We start from the raw sequence: 25,587 nt of genomic DNA on the forward strand, positions 1-25,587 counted from the left end.
AATCGAAAAGTACAGCCACTATCCATGTAAATATGAAATTCAAGGACAGACCATTCTTCTGCTTGGGCTGGAGCCCACACCTCCAGCAGGGCCTCTCTCTGTATCTAGATCTCAGCCTGGCTCAACTCCCTGCAGCTTCAGGTGGGTCTGATCTTCATTTGGGCAACAGGATCTAGACAGTCTCACAGTTACAGCTTCTGGCCAAGCACGCCTAGAGGAAGAGGTTTTTCTCTCAGTGTCCACACGCTGATCGCAAGAGCATCCACAAGGGGGCCTGATGAACCGACTCCAGTGGCCAGTTGTTGTTCAGTCCCTCAGTCGTGTCTGACTCTGTGCAGCCCCATGGGCTGCAGCAGTCCAGGCACCCCTGTCCTTCACAATCTCCCGGAGCTTGCTCAAACTTGTGTCCATTGAGTCGGTGATGCCATCCAACCATATCATCCACTGTAGTCCCCTTCTCCTCCTGCCCTCAATCTTTCCCAGCATCAGGGTCTTTTCTCATGAATTGGTTCTACCCATCAGGTGGCCAAAGTACTGGAGTTTCAGCTTCAGCATCAGTCCTTCCATAGACTATTCAGAGTTGATTTCCTTTAGGACTGGCTGGTTTGATCTCCTTGCAGTCCAAGGGACTCTCAAGAGTCTTCTCCAAAACCGCCGTTCAAAAGCATCAATTCTTCAGTGCTCAGCCTTCTTTATGGTCCAGCTCTCACATCCATACATGACTACTGAAAAAACCATAGCTTTGACTAGACAGACCTTTATCGGCAAAGTAATGTCTCTTCTTTTTAATATGCTGTCTAGGTTTGTTATAGTTTTTCTTCCCAGGAGCAAGCGTCTTTTAATTTCATGGCTGCAGTCACCATCTGCAGTGATTTTGGAGCCCCCCAAAATAAAGTCTCTCATTGTTTCCATTGTTTCCCCATCTGTTTGCCATGAAGTGATGGGACCAGATGCCATGATCTTAGTTTTCTGAATGTTGAGTGTTAAGCCAACTTTTTCACTCTCCTCTTTCACTTTCATCAAAAGGCTCTTCAGTTCTTCTTCGCTTTCTGCCATAAGGGTGGTGTCATCTGCATATCTGAGGTTATTGATATTTCTCCCAGCAACATTGATTCCTGCTTGTGCTTCATCCAGCCCAGCATTTCTCATGATGTACTCTGATACAAGTTAAAAAAGCAGGGTGACAATATACGGCCTTGACATATTCCTTTCCCAATTTGGTCTGTTGTTCCATGTCCAGTTCTAACTGTTGCTTCTTGACCTGCATACAGATTTCTCAGGAGGCAGGTCAGGTGGTCTGGTATTCCCATCTCTTGAAGAATTTTCCACAGTTTGTTGTGATCCACATAGTTAAAGGCTTCAGCGTAGTCAGTGAAGTAGATATTTTTTTTGGAATTCTCTTGCTTTTTCTACGATCCAATGGATGTTGGCCATTTGATCTTTGGTTCATCTGCCTTTTCTAAATCCAGCTTGAACATCTGGAAATTCTCGATTCATAAACTATTGAAGCCTAGCTTGGAGAATTTTGAGCATTACTTTACTATCATATGAAATGAGTGCAAAAGAGGTGCATAAATTTCCTAGTCATTTTTCCTCTCTTTGTTGAGAGGAAGGAGCAGAAATCATCAGACATCCAACAGGTACACCTTAAGTGAGGAGGGAAAATCCCACATGAATCAGAAACAGGGGAATGCAGGATGTTTTGAGACCAGACTTTCTGCAACCAAATGGTGTCTCTTACACACTCTTCTTGAACAAAAAAAAATCACTTCATCATACAAAGTCAGTATTACTGATACCAAAATGGGTCAGGACAAAGGTAGGAAAATTTGAGCCGGTGTCACTTGTAACATTTGATGCAAAAATCCTAAATGAAAAACATGAATCCAGTTTTAAAAAGTATATATAGTATATGTTATATATAGTATACTTCTATATTAGTATATGTTATATATAGTATACTTCTATATGATGTGTATATTTATTATACATGTTATATATAATAGATACATATATATGTGTCTTATTTACTTAGATATACATATATGAGTGTGTTTATCAAGTAAGGTTTAGTTTATAAATGCAAAGACATTTCAATGTTTAAAAAAAGCCGCTGAACCCACTCAAGAAAATTTCTTAGCAGTCTAGACAGCGACTTTCTTAACTGGATAAATGTTATCCAGTGGCAGTCGTCCAGTGGTTAAGACTCCACACTCCCAATGAAGAAGGCAAGGGCTCAGTCCCTAGTCAGGGAACTAAGAGCCAACATGTGTGGCACAAAAAAAAAATATGTTATCCACCAAATATCTACAGCAAACAATTTATTTCATAGAGTTTACCACATTCCAGAACAAAATGAAAATGCGCGACATCACCTCTTATAATCAGTGTTTTACTGGAGGTCCTGGATAGTAAAATAAAACAAGAAAAAAGAAGTAGGGAGCATAAGGATTGCAAGGATATATGAACATGGCAGTTGTGGAAGAATCATCATCTTCATGTAATGAGTGGAAAAAGTGGGGCTTCCCTAATGGCTCAAGAAGTAAAGAATCTACCTGCAATGTGGGAGACCTGAGTTCAATCCCAGGGTCAGTAAGAACCCCTGGAGAAGGGAATGGCAACCTATTTCAGTATTCTTGCCTGGAGAATCCTCATGGACCGAGGAGCCTGGTGGGCTCCCGTCCATGGGGTTGCAAAGAGTAGGACATGACTGAGCGACTAACACTTTCACAAGTGGAAAAATTGTTAGAAAGGTATTATAACTAAGAGGTCAGCCAAGCTGCTAGATTCAAGACAAACATAAGCAATTCCAGAGTGCATCTGCCCCTAGCAATGACCTGTGAATACATCTTACTTTAAAAGACTATCTTTGCAAATAAAATCTACTTTAAAATATCATAACAATAGGGAGGGTTCATATGTATACCCGTGGCTGATTCATGCTGATGTATGGCAGAAAACAACACAATATTGTAAAACAATTATCCTCCAATTAAGAATAAATTTAAAAAACAGTAATGAAGTGTGATAATAACAATGACGATAATAAAAATATCATAATAAAAATGCATACATGCCAGGCTTTTAATAGAAAATTATAAAATTTTATTGACAAGCATAAAAAGATAAAAAGAAGACCAGACATTTAGATCCTAGACCAGCCATTTCTTCTCTCTCTCTCTGGCTCCCAATCTCTGTCATTTGGGACTAGATGGCATTTAAGTTTCCTTCCAGTTCTGGAACTCTCCAGCCCATAAGCACAGGGTCTGTCACCTCTTCTATGACTGAATCAGGTTCCCTCCCCATGTCTGTACACCCAGGTCAGGGAAACACAGCAGTATGCAACTGCCGCAGCATCCCAGCAGTGGGTAATTGTGAGTGGGGCAAGACTGAGGGGTCTGGGTCCTTGTTTTCACCCTAACACTGGCTCGCTGAGGCCCTTCTTCCCTCTTCTGTCCGACGAGATGGATAGCCTGACTGGCCCAGGATATAACATTCAAGGATCTGAGACACAGATCTCAGCGTCCAGGATCCTATCATTCTGCAATGCCCTTATTACAGTCCATGGTTCCACGTGGATTGTGACAACATTTTATGATGTGATTCTAGTTTACAATTGTTTGACACCATTCTTAGAGTTTATCTGTTGTCTCTTCGATCCATAAAAGGCCTAAGTCCATTTCTTACTGCTTTGGGGAAAAAATACACCTCAAAACATAGTGCTCAAAATACATTTAATTATCTCACGTTCGATGAGTTGACTGGGCTCATCGGGGTGGTTCTTCTGCCCCATGTGATGTCAGCTGGGGCTATAGCAAAATATCCAAATTCCCGAAGGGTCACTCCCAAGGCTGCTGATTGGTGATGGCTGGCACTGGGTGCTTAGCTGAAGCTGTCGAGTGGAGCGCCTTGGTTTTCCTTCTCGTGGTCTCTCCATAGAGCTTGGGCACCAGCTGGGTTCCAAGAAGCAATGCAAGTAGAAATTTCCAGTTCCCTTAAAGCTTGGATGTGTCTTGCCAGAGCATCACTGCCTTCTAGGGCTGCAGAAAAAAGCTCCTCGTGGGGAGGGGCACATGTGGGGAGGACAGGGGAATGGAGTGGAGAGGAGACTGCAGCTTTGGAGACCAGTTAATGAAGTCCTTTATTGTTGTTCAGTCACTCGGTCATGTCCGACTCTTTGCGCCCCATGGACTGCAGCACACCAGCCTTCCCTGTCCTTCACTATCTCCCAGAGCTTGCTCAAGCTCGTGTCCATTGAGTCGGTGATGCCATCCAACCATCTCATCCTCTGTCATCCCCTTCTCCTCCTGCCTTCAATCTTACCCAGCATCAGGGTCTTTTCCAATGAGCCAGCTCTTCACATCAGGTGGCCAAAGTATTGGAATTTCAGCTTCAGCATCAGTCCTTCCAATGAATATTCAGGATTGATTTCCTTTACGATTGACTTGTTTGATCTCTTTGCAGTCCAAGAGACTCTCAAGAGTCTTCTTCAAAATCACAATTCAAAAGCATCAATTCTTCGGTGCTCAGCCAACATCTAATTAAAGCATGCACTAAAAATGAAGTAATGCATTAGAGTCCAGCATTGGTTCAAGTGCCATTTGTCAGGCCAAGGCCAGAGGTACTCCACCATAGGGCACTGTGACTTAGCATCAGTGCCTCTCTCTGAGCCTCAGCTTGCCCTTCTTTAAAATGGGGGCATTGATCTTGAGGGCATGGGAGACATCACCATCCCTAACTTTCTCTGCTCCTTGGTGCTCCTAGGTACTCCTTCCAGGACGAGGAGGACATGTTCATGGTGGTGGACCTGCTGCTGGGAGGGGACCTGCGTTATCACCTGCAGCAGAATGTACATTTCACAGAAGGGGATGTGAAGCTCTACATCTGCGAGCTGGCCCTGGCCCTGGAGTATCTGCAGCGATACCACATCATCCACAGGTAACACCAACCCCAGAGGGATACCAGGGAGTAGGGTGTAATGGGAGGAGTCTGCAGCCGTGGAGAGTATTTTCTCACTGACATCTTTTAGACGTGGCAGTACATGGAGATCATAAAAAGCAGAGCCTCATCATTATTGCTCATACCTTCTCTGCAGACAGCCTACTCCGTTGTCACCTGCATTGAGGTGGAACACCGCCACTGCCCGTGTGCCCTCCTCTCTTGGTATCCACTGCTTAGAGACGTGGCTGCCCTTTGCTTTTCCATTCTGGTATGTCTTTGGGAGCCTGGAGTGTTCAAGCTCAGGTTAGAAAGTGTGGCATGAGTTGGGAACATGAGGGATTCTACTCTCTTCCTTTCCATACTTTGAATCAATGCTGTGCATCGTGGAGGATTTCTTTCTCTTGCAAAGCTTCGGTGCTGGCTTTGGGCTCTGGAGATAAGCCCTGAGTTTCCACTGCTTCCTCAGGACCTTGACTTTTTGCTGCCTGTGCACAGCACAGATGAGTAAGGTAAGTTTGACTGAAGAGGCAGGAGGCCAGCAAGAGGCTTCAGAAAGCAACGGGACCCTTGTTGTTTGGTCTCTAAGTCGTGTCTGAGTCTTTTGTGATCCTGTGGACTGTAGCCCACCAGGCTGTTCTGTCCATAAGATTTTCCAGGCAAGAACACTGGTCCTGGTAGAAGATCTCCTTCTCCAGGGGATCTTCTCAATCCAGGGATCAAACCTGCGTCTCCTGCATCTCCTGTGTTGGCAGGTGGATTTTTACCATAGAGCCACTGGGGAAGTCCAGCAGTGGGATCCTTAATGAAGTCTTCTGTCTGACCACAGAGGAGGGGGCGTGAGTGGCTGCAGATCTGTGCACCCATAGTCTTGCACTGTGCCTAGGGTCTTCTTCTAACTTGTACAATTTGGGAAGACTTGGGAAAAACAAGGACTTGAACTTCAGGGTAAAGATGGTAGATTAAGCGCGCGCTCACACACACACATACACACACATACACACTTACATTTTCTTGCTTCTAAAATCTCCATAAAATGGAAATGAAGTATATTTAAAAAATGGTAAATTCACAAGGATGGAGAAAACTAAAAAGGAGACTATAGCAAAACACAGGGGAAATTGGAAAGAAGATGTTTCGTGGTAAGTGGCTTATGACACCAGAAACTGAATTTTGAGTTGTGCCTGGAAATAACCATGAACTGATAGGTGCTAAAGAATCTCTTCAAAGGCTCAGGAATGAACAGTCATCAACAGTGATGGAAGGAGGAAGAAGGGATAAAAGAGAGGCTAAGATGGGGTGCAGGGTTTGAAAGCCTTTTGAGACGTTTTAAAAAGCCCCAATCTGCTTGCTCATCCTGAATAACTGATGTCTGTCCCTTCCTCTTCCAAGCAGAAGACTGAAGGCTTATTCGCTAAGAGAGTAAAACAGAGAGTGTCTGAACTGAAGAACATTAAGCCTCTTGATTTGGGATACAGCATTGAAGATAGCACAACTAACTAGACGCGTCCATACCAGGTGCTGAAATAACACACCCACCCCACTTCCAGCTAGGCTCAAGACTTCAGCTTCCAGGCTGGACACTAAAATGATTTCATTGGGGATGTGGCTGAGCCAAGAGGAAGGCGATTATGACATCAGAAGTTCCCCAGTTCTGTTGGAGTGTAGTTCATAGTCAGTGAGACCTGCTCATTCTCTGTAAGCTCCCAACTAGTTTAGTGATGACTAAAGATTGTCAGACATCCAGAGAAATCTAACATGAATAGTGAGAGCCATGTAATCAAATGGGAAAAAGAAAAAAAGCTTGGAATAAACAGAGACTCGGCCAGGAGAAAGAACTATCAAAAGAATCATGCTAGGTATTTTCAGAGGAAAGAACAGATTTTTGCAATTGTAAAATAAATGCTATGTTTACTTAAAATTCAAAGAACAAACTTCAGATCAGAGTTCTCATAAATTAAAAACATGAAAGTAGAAATGAAATATTCAAAAGACGTGTTGGAAGACGAAGTTAAGGATATTCCTGATGCAGTAGAATAAGAAGGAAAAAGAAAATATAAGAGAATTAGAGGGCCAGTACAGTAAGTTCAATATCAGGCAGAGAAAGAAGAAAGGGAGAGAGAGAGAGACAGAGAGAAAGAAAGAAAATAGGGAGAGATGGAGGAGGGTGAAGAAAAATGAGAAAACATTCCTTTGTGGCTCAGCTGGTAAAGAATCTGCCTGCAATGCGGGAGACCTGGGTTTGATTCCTGGGTTGGGAAGATCCCCTGGAGAAGGGAAAGGCGACCCACTCCAGTATTCTGGCCTGGAGAATTCCATGAGCTCTATAGTCTATGAGGTCACAAAGTGTCAGACACAACTGAGCGACTTTCACTTCACTTCATAGGAGGAGGAAATTATCAACGAAATAAAGTCTCTCAGACCTGAAATATATGAGTTTCCAGATTGAAGGGTCCACCAAGGCTACAGTGTAATGACTAGAAACAGACATAAATCCAAACAAACTTCAGAGCCAATAAGTCTGCACAGAAGAACAGGATATAAAGGCTGAGGAATCAGGATCCTTCGGGATTATCTATCACTAGAAGGCGGAGGAAACGGGCTAATGAATCAAATCTGAAATGTACGTTTTTACAAGTTCAAGGTCTCAAAAAATATATCTCTCGTATATTTTATCTCAAGTAGTTAGAAAATGACATGGACTCTACTAAAATGAAGGGCTAAATCAAGGAGGAAGAAATGGAATATGGAAAGCTGGAGCTCCAGCAAAGGAGAGAAAGAGGCATAAGAAATCTTCACGATGATGGGAGGGTCATGGATGTCAGCTGTGCCTAAGGTATAGACCATGACTAGTTCTGATTGGAGTCAGATCAAAAGGCCCTGGGAGAGTCTTCTTCAGGAAGAGTGAGCTGATAGAAATGGTTAAGATATCTGGCTGCCTTGAGGGATTTATTTAGTTGGTTAAGAATCTGAAGTTGAATAAATGAGGTCAGGAGAAAAAAACCTCAGCAATAAACAGAAGATAATTTTTAACTCCGAGGAATCAAAGTGTTAGCTAGGACATTGGATATCATACAGTTTACCACATGAAGCATCTCTGTGTAGCATGCTAATCCCCTAAACCCTGAAAATTTACCTAACTAGAAAAATATAATAATACCCCACTGGGGAAGTGAGGGAGTGGGGAGATGAGTGTGTCTCTTGGTGACACATAAAGGAAAAAGACTGCTACACACTCTTTCATCCATAGTGGGAGGACAGTAGATAGAGCTGGAACCTGAAAAGTCAATGAGTCCTATGCATTTCGAGATAAGGAGCTAAATACCAAAATTATAGCCTGAGACAGATGAATGGATGGAGAGGGAGAAGTGAGAGAGAAAGTGATATGAATTGTTGCTAAAAATTGTAACAAAACTTTCAGTACAGTTTGATTCTTGGAATTGTTCGCATGTATAATTTTGACACAAATAGTAGCAAACATGACCAAATGTAAAGGAAGAAGGAGGAAGAGAAGAAGTATTTAGAAAGAGGAAGGGGGAAGACGAGGCTGTAGTAGTCTCCATGGTAACAGTAGTAGTAGTAATAGCCCCAGCAGCCCTAGCCATGTAGGAGTAAAGGGAGTGTTCAATGAAATGCGGCCTGTTTACTGAGGCCCATTGTTCATTCACACAGTCAAAGACTAGCTTTTGCCCACAGGAATTCTGGTTCTAGAATCTCTGCTTGTAAGCCCTGTGCTCTATTTGTTAAGGAAGGTCATCCGGTACCAGAGAAGACTCTGTGGGCTGGCTGGGCTGCGTTGAAGGCACGGAAAGGAGTGAGCTCTTTACCAATCTCCTGTACAAGTGTCATTCACCGATTTTCACAGTCAGTGCTCTGCTAGTGTGCAGTAGATGTGCAATAGAATAGCAATAGATGATCTGTTCGCCTCCATCCCCCCCCGGACTGAGTCTTTGCGGACCTGGGTGAGACAGAGGCCAGCGTCCTAGAGCAGACAGACCAGGCAACAATGAAACTGTCATGTAAGAGCGTGGTGGCTGGGGGACTTCCATGGCACTCCACCTTTCAACGCAAGAGGCGCAGGTTCTGTCCCCGGTTAGGGAGCTAAGATTCCGCATGCCTCGAAGCCAAAAACCCAAAAGCATAAAGCAAAAGCAATATTGTGACAAATTCAACAAAGACCTTAAAAATGGTCCGCATGTCACACACACACACACACACACACACACACACACAAAGTAAAAAAAAAAAAAAGAGAGAGAGCATGGTTGTTGGAACCATTTCATTATATTTCAACAAATATTTTAAAGTTGCTTTCTGTGGGGTCACCTGTCCTCAGGTTCTAAATCTACCTTGGAGAAAAAGAGCTATCCAACATTATAGGGAAATTGTTTTAAAAAATCCTCTAAGTAAATGGAATTACCTTACCATTTGTAAACTTACAGACTTGGCAGAGATGTGAGTCAGGTTTTCTCCCTCTCCCATATGGTTCGACGAATCTCTTTTTCACTGTCTATGTGTGTACAGACTTGAAACGATGTGTGTCTGTATTCACCGTGCATAGGGGTATAGGACAGTGTTGTGCAGTGTTTCTTATTCATTCAACAGCTGATCTTATAAGTCCCCCACTGTGTATGTACAAGACGTTTTCAGTGCCATATTTTATACAGACTGATGAATGTTGCTTCTTCCCAAGTAGCCACACTTGCAAGTGGTAGACTCATTCCAGAAATGCAAGCCTGAGTTGAATTGCCAGTAACTTCTTATCTTCTATCTTGGTGGACTTGGACATGTGACTTACCTTTTCGGACCTCCCTTTCCTAATCTGCAACATGGGCCTGATGACATCTACTTTGCTGGGCTGTGATGCAAATTCCATGAGAAAAAGTTCATAAAGGATTTAACTGTGCCTGGGAGAGGGTGGAGTGGGGCCTTAAGTGCCTCCTTCCTCTTCCTTTCATCTGAGGAGTTGACTTTGAAGCCAGGTGTTCATTTATTCTCAGTGGTGACAAACCTCCATCCTTTGAGGCTGATGTTGAGGATTTGTAGAATATAAAAGGGATCTATGTATACCTATGGCTGATTCATGTTGAGGTTTGACAGAAAACAGCAAAATTCTGTAAAGCAATTATCCTTCAATAAAAAATAAATAATTTTTTTAAAAAATAAAAGATATTTCAGAGTATAACCCAGTGAGTTTGAAAGCCCTGAAGCAGCGAAATACCACTGTGAGATCAAACTAAATCATTGTTTTAAATTAGTTTATTTATCTATTTTTTAACTTTACAATATTGTATTTGTTTTGCCATACATTGACATGAATCCACCATGGGTGTACATGTTTTCCCCTTCCAGAACCCCCCTTCCACCTCCCTCCCCATCCCATCCCTCTGGGTCATCCTGGTGCACCAGCCCGGAGCACCCTGTATCATGCATTGATCCTGGACTGGCGATTACTTTTTAGAGCAACTGAGTTGGCCCTTCAATCTTCCAAAGCACTCTGGGCTAAGAAGCGTGCCAACCTTGGGAGGAAAATGACTGATGGGACCCTTTGCCTGCACCGGGGAGCATACGCCCCAGATGGAGGAGGCAACTCCCCTAGGGGCCAGATTACTACAGCCCAGGGGGAGCACCCAGGACAGGACACCACATAGTGGCAGAAGGGAGCTCTGAAGAGGGCACCCAGCCCAGACTGAGGTGGGGAGCAGGGCGGGGAGCACAGAGGAGACTGGCAAGGCTTCCTCTGGGACGTCCATCTGTGGTTTGTAGGACAAATAACCATTCGTTTGGAGAGGAAGAATGCAGGAGACACTAGGCAGATGGGCTCCTAGTGAAAGTTTGGGTGGGTAAAGCCTGCACTGGTCAGCTCGGTAGGGGGCATGTTCTGAGACAAACCCCCACCCCCCCGCCACTGATGTTAATCATTGATGGGTTGAAGCTTGGGAATGACCTAGTTCAACTGTTAATCGAGAATAACCTTCACTGAAAGCCCCTCCCCGGAGGGCTCTTCAGCCAGAGCTGGTCACTAGGTACCCAGAAGGGCCAGGTCATACAAAATCAGATGAGTAACAATAGCGCCAGTGAATCAAGCTTATTAAACTCTTGTGTGTCGACACTACTTTAAACTAGACATATGAATATATGCATACATATAAACATGTGTATGCGTGTGTTCACATATGTGTGTGTATACATATGGGCTTCCCAGGTGGCGTTAGTGGTAAAGAACCCTCCTGCCAATACAGGAGATGTAAGAGACATGGATTTGGTCCCTGGGTTGGGAAGATCCCCTGGAGGAGGGCATGGCAACCCACTCCAGTGTTCTTGCCTGGAGAATCCCATGGACAGGGGAGCCTTACGGGCTATAGTCCATGGGGTCACAAAGAGTCACATACTACTGAAGCAACTTAGCATGTGCATATATATATGCACGTGCGTATATTAATAAACATATAAATATCATCTCATTTAATTCTCGGGTCAGTCCAGTGGGCAAGATACTATGATTATCCCCATTTGTCATGGTGATTGGATAATTTGCACCCTGACACACAACTGGCAGATCATAAGCCAGGTTTCAAACCAAGACTGTCTGATCTCAGCTCTACCGTGGACTTCACACGGATGAGCATGCTCTGTCCTAACTTTCTTATCTTTCAAAATGCATTGAACTGTTGATAGAGCACTTACATGAGGGAGGGTGCTTCCACATCTGAAAATAACAACATGCACAGATGGATCTCATCAACCCCCCCAAGGAAGGCTGTATTCTAGCAGTGGCCATGAAACAAGGAAGGCTTCTAGTGGTGACTGACGCCCCTAGCCTGTAAGTCACTCTTGACTTACTGTCTGGCATAGAGTAAGTGCTCCATAACTATATATTGAATCAATGAAGAAATACTCAAGAGAGGAAAGACATGCCTTACTTGAAATTACTTGGAAACACAAGTTTAAATGCAGTGGGTCACTACCTATTTCTTGCACAGCTTCCTATAATTTTTCTGCCCAAATATCCCTTGATATTTGAAGAGTCAGCCTCTCAAAAGTTTCCAAAAGTAGCTTGCCACAAACATGAAATTCCTTTGAAATCTCATGTTTGATGTTAAAAATTTCCTGAAGTTTCACTGCAAAATATAGTTATAATTCTTTTGATACACAACTACCTTTCATCACAAAAATGAAGGATATGAACAATAAAGGCTTCTTGGAGTCTCCTTGATCAATGGCAGGTGCTGTTGTATTACATCTATCAATTTGGGGAAAATGAACTGATCTGAAGAGAGCTCATGGCTCAGGTGAGGCTCAGGGCACCAGTAATTCTTTGCTCTATCTTGTAATTTTAGATCCAATCCAATCCAAATATGAGCTGGTAAACAGCAAGCTTGTTCACTGTTTAGAACAGAGCAGAGACTTAAATGCTTATTGAAGTGGCTTTAGGGAAATATTTTCGAGCTTCTTTTGGAGAAAAATTTTCACCAGTGAGGTTACTTCTGTCAAACTGTGGTCTGAAAATGACTGAAAGCCCTAGGACAATATCTTTCACTCCCTTGGGAAAAATATCTCAATGAAGTCTGATTATTTATATAGTACATTTTATTTTGCTTCCAGCCCCGAATCTGCATCACATGCAAATGAACTCACAGTCTCAAAGGTTTGTAATCTCATGATCCTTCATATCATCAGATTCACAAGCTTCCTTTCCAAGGCAGGAATCTCGTAGATGTATGAAAAGTATCTACATCTTTGCCTTGGAGTTGTTGATGGAAAGTATTCAGCCTTGAGAAAGTATCTGCTTAATGAGTCAAACATTTGTGAAGCCCCTTCTATCATTAAAGCAAATTATAAATTTTATTTGAGGTTTTTTTTTTATAATCATTGTCAGAAACCCTTTTTCCTCCATTTTTACCTTTAGGAAGGATAATAGTTTAATTCTGAAACACCAGCAAGCAATTTTCTTTAAACTAGCATTATTTTTGAGAAGAGCAAAATTTTCCAAAATCACTTCTCATTTCTACAAATTGTCTAAAAGATAAGGATACAAATGCTGTTTTATACCTTATCATTTTGTTATCAAGTCCAAGCTCATACTGCTTACCACATGTGAGCATGCAGCTCAATCACTCAGCCATGTCTGACTCTTGTGATCCCATGGACTGGAGCCTGCCAGGCCCCCTCTGTCCATGAGATTTTCTAGCAAGAATAATGGAGTGGGTTCCCATGTCCTGCTCCCAACTACTCACTGCATGACAGGTCTTTAAATCAAGAGACAAGATGTTGGGGCAAGAAATAGTGACTTTATTTGGAAAGTGAGCAAATAAAGATGGAAGACACACACAAGATGGAAGACTCCTGTCCCAAAGAACTGTCTTGTTTGAGTTAGAATTCAGGCTTCTTTTGTACTAAAAGAGGAGGGAATGAAGTTAAACATTTCTGATTCTGGTTAGCCTCCAGAGTTCAGTCCAGTTAAGTTGCTCAGTCGTGTCCACCTCTTTGCGACCCCATGGACTGCAGCACACCAGGATTCCCTGTCCATCACCAACTTCTGGAGCTTACTCAAACTCATGTCCATCGAGTAGGTGATGCCATCCAACCATCTCATCCTCTGTTGTCCCTTTCTCTTCCTGCCTTCAATTGTTCCCAGCATCAGGGTCTTTTCCAATGAGTCAGTTCTTCACATCACGTGGCCAAAGAATTGGAGTTTCAGCTTCAGCATCAGTCCTTCCAATGAATATTCAGGACTGATTTCCTTTAGGATGGACTGGTTGGGTCTCCTTGAAGTCCAAGCGACTCTCAAGAGTCTTCTACAACACCACAGTTCAAAAGCATCATTTCTTCAGAACTCAGCTTTCTTTATAGTCCAACTCTCACATCCATACGTGACTACTGGAAAAACCATAGCTTTGACTAGATGGACCTTTGTTGGCAAGTAATGTCTCTACTTTATAATATGCTATCGAGGTTGATCATAGCTTTTCTTCCAAGAAGCAAGCATTTTTTAATTTCATGGCTCCAGTCACCATCTGCAGTGATTTGGGAGCCCAAAAAAATAAAGTTTGTCACTGTTTCCATTTTTTCCCCATCTGTTTGCCATAAAGTGATGGGACCAGCTGCCATGATCTAAGTTTTCTGAAGGTTGAGTTTTAAGCCAACTTTTTCACTCTCCTCTTTCACATTCATCAAGAGGCTCTTTAGTTCTTCTTTGCTTTCTGCCATTAGGGTGGTGTCATCTGCATATCTGAGGTTATTGATATTTCTCCTGGCAATCTTGATTCCAGCTTATGCTTCATTCAGCCCAGCATTTCTCATGGTGTACTCTGTATATAAGTTAAATAAGTTCAGTTCAGTTCAGTCGCTCAGTCATGTCCGACTCTTTGTGACCCCATGAATTGCAGCACGCCAGGCCTCTCTGTCCATCACCAACTCCCGGAGTCTATCCAAACCCATGTCTATCGAGTCGGTGATGCCATCCAACCATCTCATCCTCTGTCGTCCCCTTCTCCTCCTGCCCCCAATCCTACCCAGCATTAGGGTCTTTTCCAATGAGTCAACTCTTCGCATGAGGTGGCCAAAGTATTGGAGTTTCAGCTTCGACATCAGTCCTTCCAATGAACACCCAGGATTGATCTTCTTTAGGATGGATTGATTGGATCTCCTTGCAGTCCAAGGGACTCTCAAGAGTCTTCTCCAACACCACAGTTCAAAAGCATCAATTCTGCGGCGCTCAGCTTTCTTCACCGTCCAACTCTCACATCCATACATGACCACTAGAAAACCATAGCCTTGACCAGACCGACTTTTGTTGGCAAAGTAATGTCTCTGCTTTTAAATATGCTATCTAGTTTGGCCATAACCTTCCTTCCAAGGAGTAAGCGTATTTTAATTTCATGGCTGTAATCACCATCAGCAGTGATTTTGGAGCCCCCAAAAATAAAGTCTGACACTGTTTCCACTGTTTCCCCATCTATTTGCCATGAAGTGATGGGACCAGATGCCATGATCTTAGTTTTCTGAACGTTGAGCTTTAAGCCAACTCTTTCACTCTCCTCTTTCACTTTCATCAAGAGGCTCTTTAGTTCTTCTTCACTTTCTGCCATAAGGGTGGTGTCATCTGCATGTCTGAGGTTATTGATATTTCTCCTGGCAATCTTGATCCCAGCGTGTGTTGCTTCCAGCCCAGCATTTCTCATGATATACTCTGCATATAAGTTAAATACGCAGGGTGACAATATACAGCCTTGACGTACTCCTTTTCCTATTTGGAACCAGTCTGTTGTTCCATGTCCAGTTCTAGCTGTTGCTTCCTGACCTGCATACAGGTTTCTCAAGAGACAGGTCAGATGGTCTGGTATTCCCATCTCTTTCAGAATTTTCCACAGTTTATTGTGATCCACACAGTCAAAGGCCTTGGCATAGTCAATAAAGCAGAAATAGATGTTTTTCTGGAACTCTCTTGCTTTTTCGATGATCCAGCGGATGTTGGCAATTTGATCTCTGGTTCCTCTGCCTTTTCTAAAACCAGCTTGAACATCTGGAAGTTCACGGTTCACGTATTGCTGAAGCCTGGCTTGGAGAATTTGGAGCATTACTTTACTAGCATGTGAGATGAGTGCAATTGTGCGGTAGTTTGAGCATTCTTTGGCATTGCCTTTCTTTGGGATTGGAATGAAAACTGACCTTTTCCAGTCCTATGGCCACTGCTGAGTTTTCCAGATTTGCTGGCATATTGAGTGCAGCACTTTCACAGCATCATCTTTCAGGATTTGCAATAGCTCAACTGGAATTCCATCACCTCCACTAGCTTTGTTCATAGGGTGACGATATACAGCCTTGCCGTACTCCTTTCCCCATTTGGAACCAGTCTGTTGTTCCATGTCTGGTTCTAATTGTTGCTTCTTGACCTGCATACAGATTTCTCAGGAGGCAGATATTTCCGTCTCTTGAAGAATTCTCCAGTTTGTTATGATCCACACAGTCAAAGGCTTTGGCATAGTCTCTAAAGACCCCAGAGAGGATGAATTAATTTCTTCCTTCCTGCAGTTATTCACAAGTGGCCCTGCCCAGGATATTTCCTGTGAGCTACACAAAGATATTTTAGCTTGATGCCCATTACCTGGGAGACAAGGTTCCCAGAGATGGGCCATTATTTATACTTTAGGTTTATAGAAACTATCCCTTTAGTGAATAACTTGTAGTAGAATACAAAGGTTCTTCCCTATTACAATTTTTTGTTACATTATTGAATACACTGAGAAAAGAAAGGAGTAAATTTTGTTTTTGTTTTTTTGGTATGGTGGATAGGGTTTAGTCAAGATTTTATTTTTAACAGATAATATGTGTTCATGTTGCAAAGTTCAAACGATTCAAAAATGTGTAATTGAAAAATAATTATCTTATTATCTTGAAGATTTTCATTTTTTTAAAGTATATGCTTTTCAGGCTTTCTTTTTGAAGTCATCATGTGGACATCATGTGGACAATTTAATTTTTAAATATTAACACATAAAAAGTAAATGAAGCATGTGCACGTACACACACGCACACACACAGAGGAGATTTTTGTCATTGTGTGTCTTTGGGTGGGAGTAGTTTAAGAAGGAGATTACTCACTAGGGCCGGGCTTGGAACTGAATGTGAAAGTGTTAGTCACTCAGTTGTGTTTGGCTCTTTGCAACCCCATGGGCTTTAGCCCACCAGGCTCCTCTGTCCATAGGATTCTCTAGGCAAGAATACTGGAGTGGATTGCTATTTCCTCCTCCAGAGAATCTTTCTGACCCAGGGATCAAACCTAGGTCTCCTGCATTGCAGGAGCCACACAAAACTCCTAGAGGAAAACATAGGCAAAACACTCTCTGACATAAACCACAGCAGGATCCTATATGACCCACCTCCCAGAATATTGGAAATAAAAGCAAAAATAAACAAATGGGACCTAATTAAAATTAAAAGCTTCTGCACAACAAAGGAAACTATAAGCAAGGTGGAAAGGCAGCCTTCAGAATGGGAGAAAATAACAGCAAATGAAGCAACGGACAAAGAATTAATCTCAAAAATATACGAGCAACTCCTGCAGCTCAATTCCAGAAAAATAAACGACTCAATCAAAAAGTGGGCCAAAGAACTAAACAGACATTTCTCCAAAGAAGACATACAGATGGCTAACAAACACATGAAAAGATGCTCAACATCACTCATTATCAGAGAAATGCAAATCAAAACAACAATGAGGTACCATTTCACGCCAGTCAGAATGGCTGCTATACAAAAGTCTACAAACAATAAATGCTGGAGAGGGTGTGGAGAAAAGGGAACCCTCTTACACTGTTGGTGGGAATGCAAACTAGTACAGCCACGATGGAGAACGGTGTGGAGATTCCTCAAAAAACTGGACATAGAACTGCCATATGACCCAGCAATCCCACTACCAGGCACACACACTGAGGAAACCAGACTTGAAAGAGACACGTGTACCCCAGTGTTCATCGCAGCACTGTTTATAATAGCCAGGACATGGAAGCAACCTAGATGTCCATCATCAGATGAATGGATAAGGAAGCTGTGGTACATATACACAATGGAATATTACTCAGCCATTAAAAAGAATACATTCGAATCAGTTCTAATGAGGTGGATGAAACTGGAGCCTATTATACAGAGTAAAGTAAGCCAGAAAGAAAAACACCAATACAGTATACTAACGCATATATATGGGATTTAGTAAATCGGTAAAGATAACCTTGTATGCGAGACAGCAAAAGAGACACAGATGTATAGAATAGTCTTTTGGACTCTATGGGAGAGGGCGAGGGCAGGATGCTATGGGAGAATGGCACTGAGGCATGTAAATTATCCTATGTGAAACGAAGTGCCAGCCCAGGTTCGATGCATGATACAGGGTGCTCGGGGCTGGTGCACTGGCATGACCCAGAGGGATGGGATGGGAAGGGAGGTGGGAGGGGGGTTCTGGAAGGGGAACACATGTACACCCATGGTGGATTCATGTCAGTGTATGGCAAAACCAGTACAATATTGTAAAGTAAAAAAATAGATAAATAAATCTAAAAGAAAAAAAAAGAATTTAAATGCAGTGCATTCTCCCCATATTTGGAACTTGTGATTGGAAGGTAACAAAACAGGAATCACTTTGTAAGATGCTATACCCATGATGTAGGTAGAAATTTGCTGAGCATGTTGCTTGTGCCAGGCTCTATTTTAAGTGCTTTGCAGGTATGACCTCACCTAATCCCAACCCCAGGCAACAGAGATGGGGCCCATTATCAGCCCCATTTTACAGGTGTGACCAGAGTCTCATGGGGAGGAAATAACTTGCCTGAGAGCAAACAGTAAGTGGACACTTCAAGTCACCAAACTCTTACTGTCTCTATACTGATAGTAGGTGGCTGTCAGTTTCTTTATCATATTTACACACAGTATCTATTATCCAGGCTTTCATGAAGGAAAAAACCATGTGACTGTCACCAAAAAGTGACACCTTTTGCTTTCACATGTACATGCAAATAGAACTCTTTTATGTGGCAATATTCACCTCTTCTGCCCCGAAGCCCTTGGCATTTCCAGATTAGTTACTCATTATCTTGTGGGTCAACACTCATTTTCAGCTTGGGTTGTTTGAACTGATGGGGCTAGCATCTGTGTTCTCACTTTGGAATGCTTGTGTGTTTATGATTTAATTTTCTTTTTGGTAAATAGAGTCACTCCCTTAGGCTTGTGCCTCCTGAATTATAGAAAGAGAAACTGTCTTAACTATTGATAATTTGGTATAGTTGCCTATGTGTATTTTCTTCTTGTTTGAAATTAATTTTTATTGGAGCATAGTTACTTTACAATGTTGTTTTAGTTTCTGTTGCTGTTGTTCAATTGCTAAGTTGTGTCTGACTCTTTGCAACCCCACAGGACTTCCCTGTCCTTCACTATCTCCCAGAGTTTGCTCAAACTTGTGTCCGTTGAGTTGGTGATGCTATCTAACCATCTCATCCTCTGCCACCCTCTTCTCCTTTTGCCTTCAGTATTTCCCAATATCAGGGTCTTTTCCAATGAATTGACTCTTCCCATCGCTACCGAACAATGAAATGAATTGGTCATACATATAAATATATCCGCTCCCTTTTGGACTTTTTAATTTTTTTTGGCTGCATCATGCAGCATGTGGGATCTTAGTTCACTGACCAGGGATCAAACCCACACCCCCTGCATTGGGAGTTTGTGAGCTCAGGCACAGCATCTAACTGATCTGAAGCTCTGGTTTATTACCTGTAGCAAAAAATGGTGGTGGACAGAAAAATGCCCCTGCCACAAGATGGCCACATCCTAATTACTGAGCCCTGTGAATATGTTATATTCCTGGCAAAGGGGTTGCTCATCTGCAGTCCTTGAGATGGGGAGATTGCCCTGAATTCTCCAGGTGGCCCGATGGAATCATGAGGCTCTTTAGAAGTGGAAGAAGAGGAACAAGAAGAGGTCAAAGGGATGCAGTGTGAGCACTCAACCTTCACTCCCGGCTTTTCTGGCCTTGATGATGGAGGAAGGGGCCATGAGGCAGGAAAGGCAGGTGGCTTCTAGAAGCTGCGAAAAGGAAGGAAACAGATTCTCCCCAAGAGCCTCCAGAAGGAATGCAAACCCTGCCAGAACCTTGATTTTTCATTGGGCCTCTGACCTCTAGACTGTAAGAGAACAAATTTTGTCATTTTAAACCACTAAGTATGTGGTCATCTGTTACAAGCCGAAACTAATACTTGAACTACACTTGGATGTTGAAAGAATAAAATAATGTGTGTTGCTTTTTTTAAACTTAGTCCCCAGTAAGTGTCCAATAAATGTGAACTTCTGTGACAGAAGTTACTGATGATGGTGATGATGATGGTGGTGGTGATGACGAAAAAGATGAAGCTGATGGTGATGATGATGATGGTGATATTTGAGAGCCTTACTCTAGCCCATCCTCCAGCCTCATCTCTTGCATCCCCTTCCTCTGTTTCCACCCACAGACTTTTTTAATCCACTTGTTTCAGATTCCTTACTTTTCCCCCAGTTCCTGCTGTCTTCCACTTCTGTTCTTCCTTTGCATGGTGCTTTAAAATACTTTTACTTACCCAGTCCACCTGGTGAAATTATTCTCAACTATTAGGATTCCCTGGTGGCTCAGGTGGTAGAGAATCTGCCTGCAGTGCAGGAGACCTGGGTTTGAACCCTGGGTTGGGAAGATCTGCTGGAGGAGGGCATGGTAGTCCACTCCAGTATTCTTGCCTGAAGAATCCCCATGGACAGAGGAGCCTGGCAGGCTGCAGTTCATGGGGTCGCAAAGAGTCAGACACAACTGAGTGACTAAGCACATTAGGATTCACAGTGGAATTCTGAAGGCTACAGAGCAGGGTTTCTCAGTCTTGACAGTGTTGGTATTTTGGTCCAGATAATTCTTTCTGGTGGGGGCTGTCCTGTGCACTGAAGGACTTTTAGCTGTATTTGTGGTCTCTACCTTCTAGGTGCTTAAAGCCCTTCCTCTCCTTCCCTGCCAAATGTGACAATCAAAAATGTCCTGGGATACAGTCAAATGTGCCTTGAAGGGCAGTGTCACTGTTGATTGAGAATTACTGCTTTAGGGGATATCACCCCAAATCCTGCTCCAAACCAACAGCTGTGCAAATATACGACTTTCCCAAGGAAGACAACCCTCCGGAAAACCCAAGCACTGCTTTACTGATGATAGCCGGGCTTGGACCCCAAACCTCAAAAAAGGCATTTCTAGGAACAGAGCCAGATGCCGTGGAGCATCATCCCAGTGAGCTAATGAGGACTCAGCACCTTCAAACCTGAGGCCAGATGGCTGCATCTCACTCCTTGTCCCAGGAGGAGGCCACAGACAGAAGTGGGCAATAGGGATGGTCAAACCTGCAGGAGGTGCCAAGCAGACTTACAGCCTGGCTGGGCCCAAGCCAGACACAACCCTGGACAGGGCTGTGGTATGAGAGGAAGCACATCAGGAAAGAGGTGGTTAGTTAAGGAAGAGGTGGGCTGCATGACTTTATTTCTGACTGTAAGGAAGGGAGAAACAGGAAGAAGTGAGCGCACCTCTGCACTCACCTTTCAGCATACAGTGGCCCAGTCCATAGCATGGAAACCAACCTCTCAGAATAGCGGTCTTTGCAGAAGTGAGGAAAAGAGGGATATAAAGCATTTGGCATCTTCTGCACCATCTCATTAGTCATTTGTGGCTGCTGCAACAAAGTACCACAAACTTGGTGGCTTAAAGCAACAGAAACTTATTCTCTCCCAGGTCTGGAGGCCAAAAGTTCAAGCTGTCAGCAGAGCTGGGGTTCTTTCTCTCTGAAGGCTCTAGGGGAGGATCCTTCCTTATCTTCTGGTAGTGCTTTCTGATGGCTCCTGGTGTACCTTGGCCTGCAGCAACATCACTCCAGCCTCTGCCTTCACCTTCATGTGACCTTGTGGTCCCTTCATCTCCACATCTCAAATTCCCCACTCCTTTCCCTTACAAGGACACCAGTCATAGGACCACCTCAAACCCAGGATGAGCTTATCTCAAGATACTTAATTTCATTACTTCTTCAAAGAACCTATTTCTAAATAAAGTCACATTCACAGACAGAGGGGATTAGGACTTACACATATTTTTGGAGGACCCAGTGTAACTCACACAGTCACCTTCCAGCTCCAAGCCACTCCTGTGTAAAAATTCCTAACTCCTCCAAGGAGAGACGTGTGGTTCCTCCTTTGGGCATCCTCTTCACACTTCAAGGAGGACTTACCTACACTTGTTATTGTGTACTGGAGACCCCCAGAAACTGTATATTCTTCCAAAAGGTGCTTTTAGAATTACCTATGTCCTGGTTGCTGATTTTAGGTTCTGGCACATAGTAGATATTTAATAAATGTTTATGGCTCAGCAGCACTTTTTACATTAGCCAAGACATACCAACAGCCTAAACATCCATTGACAGATAAATGGATAAAGAAGCTGTGGCATATATATACAGTGGAATATTACTCAGCCATAAAAAAGAATGAAGTAATACCATTTGCAGCAACATGGATGGACTTAGAGATTATCATACTTAGTAAAGTAAGCCAGACAGAGAAAGACAAATATCATATGATGTCACTTATATGTGGAATCTGAAATATGACACAAATGAACTTATCTACAAGACAAACAGACTCACAAGCATAGAGAATAAATCTTGTGGTTGCCAAGGAGGAGGGGAGTGGGGGAGGGTTAATTGGGAGTTTAGGATTATTATATGTAGAATGGATAAACAACAACGTCCTACTGTATAGCACAGGAAGCTACATTCAATATCCTGTGATAAACCATATTGGAAAAGAATTTAAAAAAAAAAAAAGAAAAAAAATGTTTATGCCTTAAATGAATGACTGAGGCCTAAGGGATTGAAACAATTTTCCCAGGTAGTAGCTTTTCTGCTTTGGCAGGCTTTGAAGTAAACTTAATCTCAGGATCACATTCATTCAGTTAGGAAGTGTTTAATTGGCACGTACTGTGTGCCAGACAGCACAACAGAAATCCTGATACATAAATATGTGATCTCTTTCTTCAGAACTCCAAATCTTCTTAATTATGCATTGAGCACCTACTGTGCGCCTGCCACTGGGCTCCCAGGTGGCCTAGGGAGACAGACATGCATTGACCATCTCCGCTGAGGTGGGAAGTGCTTGCTCAGAGCTTGTTCAGAGTGCTACAGCACACAGAGGAGCTAGGATTCAATTTGGCTTCAAGGGTCACTCAGGCTGCAGGGAGATGATGGTATCTGGGTTGGATTTTACTTGTGGGGGAGTAACACGGGGGTGTTTTCTGAGATGAAGCATTCTAGAAACATGGTCTCTGGGCAGTCTGAATATCTGTTTGCTGGTGACAATAGAAATTGTTAACACCCTTTTGAAAAGATATTTGGCAATGAGAATCAAGTACTTTTAAAATATTCATACATTTTGACCCACTAATTTCACTTCTTGGAATATATTATCGGGCTCTAGTCTGACCTGCGTGAAAGGTTCTAAGCCCGAGGATATTTATTATGGTGTTGCTACAATAACCAATAATTTTGAAACAACCTAAAGGGAAGAAATCAGCTTAGTAAAGTGTGTACCTACTTTTAAGAGACCTGAGACTATGATATGCTTATATATATAGTGCTTACTGTAGAAATCCTGTGATATTAAAAAGCTATTTTTATGATTTTAGAAGAAAATTATAGCTTATAAAATTGCATGACTATGTAAAGAAATGTCTGCTTATTAAACAAACAATTTTCCAGTGCTCTGGGGCTCAAGGGAGACTTTCCTTTTCTTCTTTTTCTTATTTTGAAATTTTCTTGAATGTCATCCTTTTAATGAAGAAAATCAAAGCATAGATTTCTCTCTAAAGGGAAGGTGTTTATCAAATGTGAGCTTTGTTTTCTGTAAACTTTTATTTTTTTTAATAGCAATGCTGTATTTATGGATACATCAATAATCATATGTATCTTCAGATACACAGTTTAGTAGTTTTTCTATAGAGATCAGTATATTTTGTTAATGATTAAATTGTCTTATGTTTCCCTTATACATTTTTTCTAAATCCTTGTTGAAAACTCCACAGTTGGGTTAGTGTAGGGGAGGTGAGTATGTTAGAAAAGGAAATACATTGATAAAAATTCAGAGCTGTAGAAATCACCTTAATATCATCCTAAATTTTGGCGCTTTACAGTGAGACTTACAATCTGTCTATGATGTATGACCTTGAGATTGGACTGCCTGGATTGGAATCCTAACAATGTGAGAGCTCAGAACAGTTCATCTCATCATTTCTCAGTCTTGTCATCTTTCAAATGGGCTGATATGAGAATTGGATGAAATGATCCATGAATGCTCATAGCATAATGCCTGCTTCACACATACTAAGCCTCTGGTGAGATTCATAGTAGAATAATAGTAATTAATAAACACAGGATAAAACTGATATGACCTAATTTTATATTTTAAATATCTTCCCCACCTCCCTCAGTCAACATTGTACTGAAAATAAACTACCAGTTTTATCAGATTAAAGCACAAACACTTCAGCAATCCTTCTTCACTACCCTGTGGGCCCAGCATCAGAGCAACGAGAAAGAAATTTTCAGATGGGAAAAGAAATTGAAGACATTCAGAAGTGTCATTTAGGATGGAAATTCCAATTCAATTTCAGGAGTAACTTTGTTATTTCTAAGCACAAAGCTTGGTTTCCCTTCTATTATAGGCCAGCATTTTGAGAATTTATGGCTTTGTGATGATAAAAAAGTGAGATACAAGAGAATCCAATTATTCCTTAAAGGGATTGTTCCCTCTCCGGGGTATAAATTGCTCCTGCAATTGGGTGGAGAGCATTTATGTTAGATAATAAATTTTAGAAATAAGGATCTGGGTCTCAACGTAACGTCAGAGACACTGGAATGAAATCTTGGAGCAGAATTTGAAGTCAGAAAACAAATCTCTGAAAGAATCCAATAAATTAGAGGCTGTTTTACAGAAGATGTTCAAAAGCAAGACGATGAACGCAGTGTCAGAAAACCTGGTCAGCCTTTTGGAGACTGGCCCCACGTGGTGAGAACACAAAGACTGCTGAAGCCTTATCCCTGCTGTTCCCCGAGGCCCTGAGTCCCTCTCTCAAGTAGAACCCTTCATTCATTCATGCAGTCATTCAGTAAACAGTGATGGGGAAGTGTCAGAGCTTGGGCATTAAGGGCAGATGCACTAAGACAACAAAACTACGCTCAAGAAGCCTCAGTCCTTGTGGGAGAAGCACAACTGGCTGTTAATAATAATAGCAACCACACATATGTGGAATCTAGAAAAATGGTATAAATGAACTTATTTGCAAAGCAGAAATAGAGACACAGACATAGAGAACAAACGTATGGATAGCAAGAGGGGATGGGATGGATTGGGATAAGTATAAAATAGATAATTAATGAGAACACACTGCATAGCATAGGGAACGCGACTCAGCGCTCTGTGGTGACCTAAATGGGAAGGAAATCCAGAAAAGTGGGGATGTATGTGTACACAGAGCTGATTCACTTTGCTGTACAGCAGAAACTAACACAACATTGTAAAGCAGCTAGACTCCAATTTTTTAAAAAGTAATCCACAAAATATATTTGGTGCTCTATATAGCCATGTATATACACATGCACACTGCTACAGATATATATCTCTTACGATAATATATATGTATGTATATATATATATATATATATCTTATTATGACTCAGTGTAGCCTCCCCCACTTTTAGCAAGTAAAGAAAATATAGGGCTAGAAAGGATATGAATCATAAGAAGGGATAGGTAGAGATAAAATACTCTGATAGTTCCAAGAAGTGAGAGATCATGTACACTATATATCTTGCCTGGGCTTCCGGAGCAGCTGTACTTTGAAGTCTGAATAGCATTTTAACAGGCACAGATGGCGGAGAACATTTTTCCAGGAGGAGGAATTGGCACATGAAAGGGGTTGACTGACTTCAGGTCTTCTTGTGCAGGACCTTGAGTAAGGTTATTAAATATGGGCTTTGTCTTGTGACAGTTGCCACAGGGATTGTTGAAATAATTACTTTAAGTCAGATGAGGATTGAAATAAAGGAAGAA

General features: G+C 42.2%; 1 protein-coding gene across 6 annotated transcripts in view; it reads left to right on the forward strand.

The window, feature by feature from the left end:
• STK32B (serine/threonine kinase 32B) overlaps positions 1-25,587 on the forward strand; it is a 375,768-nt gene that overhangs the window by 223,765 nt on the left and 126,416 nt on the right. For all 6 annotated transcript variants that reach the window (XM_081489937.1, XM_081489845.1, XM_081489748.1 and 3 more), the window contains one exon: positions 4,765-4,938. In XM_081489937.1, the coding sequence (XP_081346063.1) occupies positions 4,765-4,938 (174 nt within the window). The remainder of the gene's footprint in view (positions 1-4,764; positions 4,939-25,587) is intronic.

The sequence above is a fragment of the Giraffa tippelskirchi genome, chromosome 1 (assembly GCF_054371585.1).
Source record: "Giraffa tippelskirchi isolate mGirTip1 chromosome 1, T2T-mGirTip1v1.2.pri, whole genome shotgun sequence".
Taxonomy (NCBI): Eukaryota; Metazoa; Chordata; class Mammalia; order Artiodactyla; family Giraffidae; genus Giraffa; species Giraffa tippelskirchi.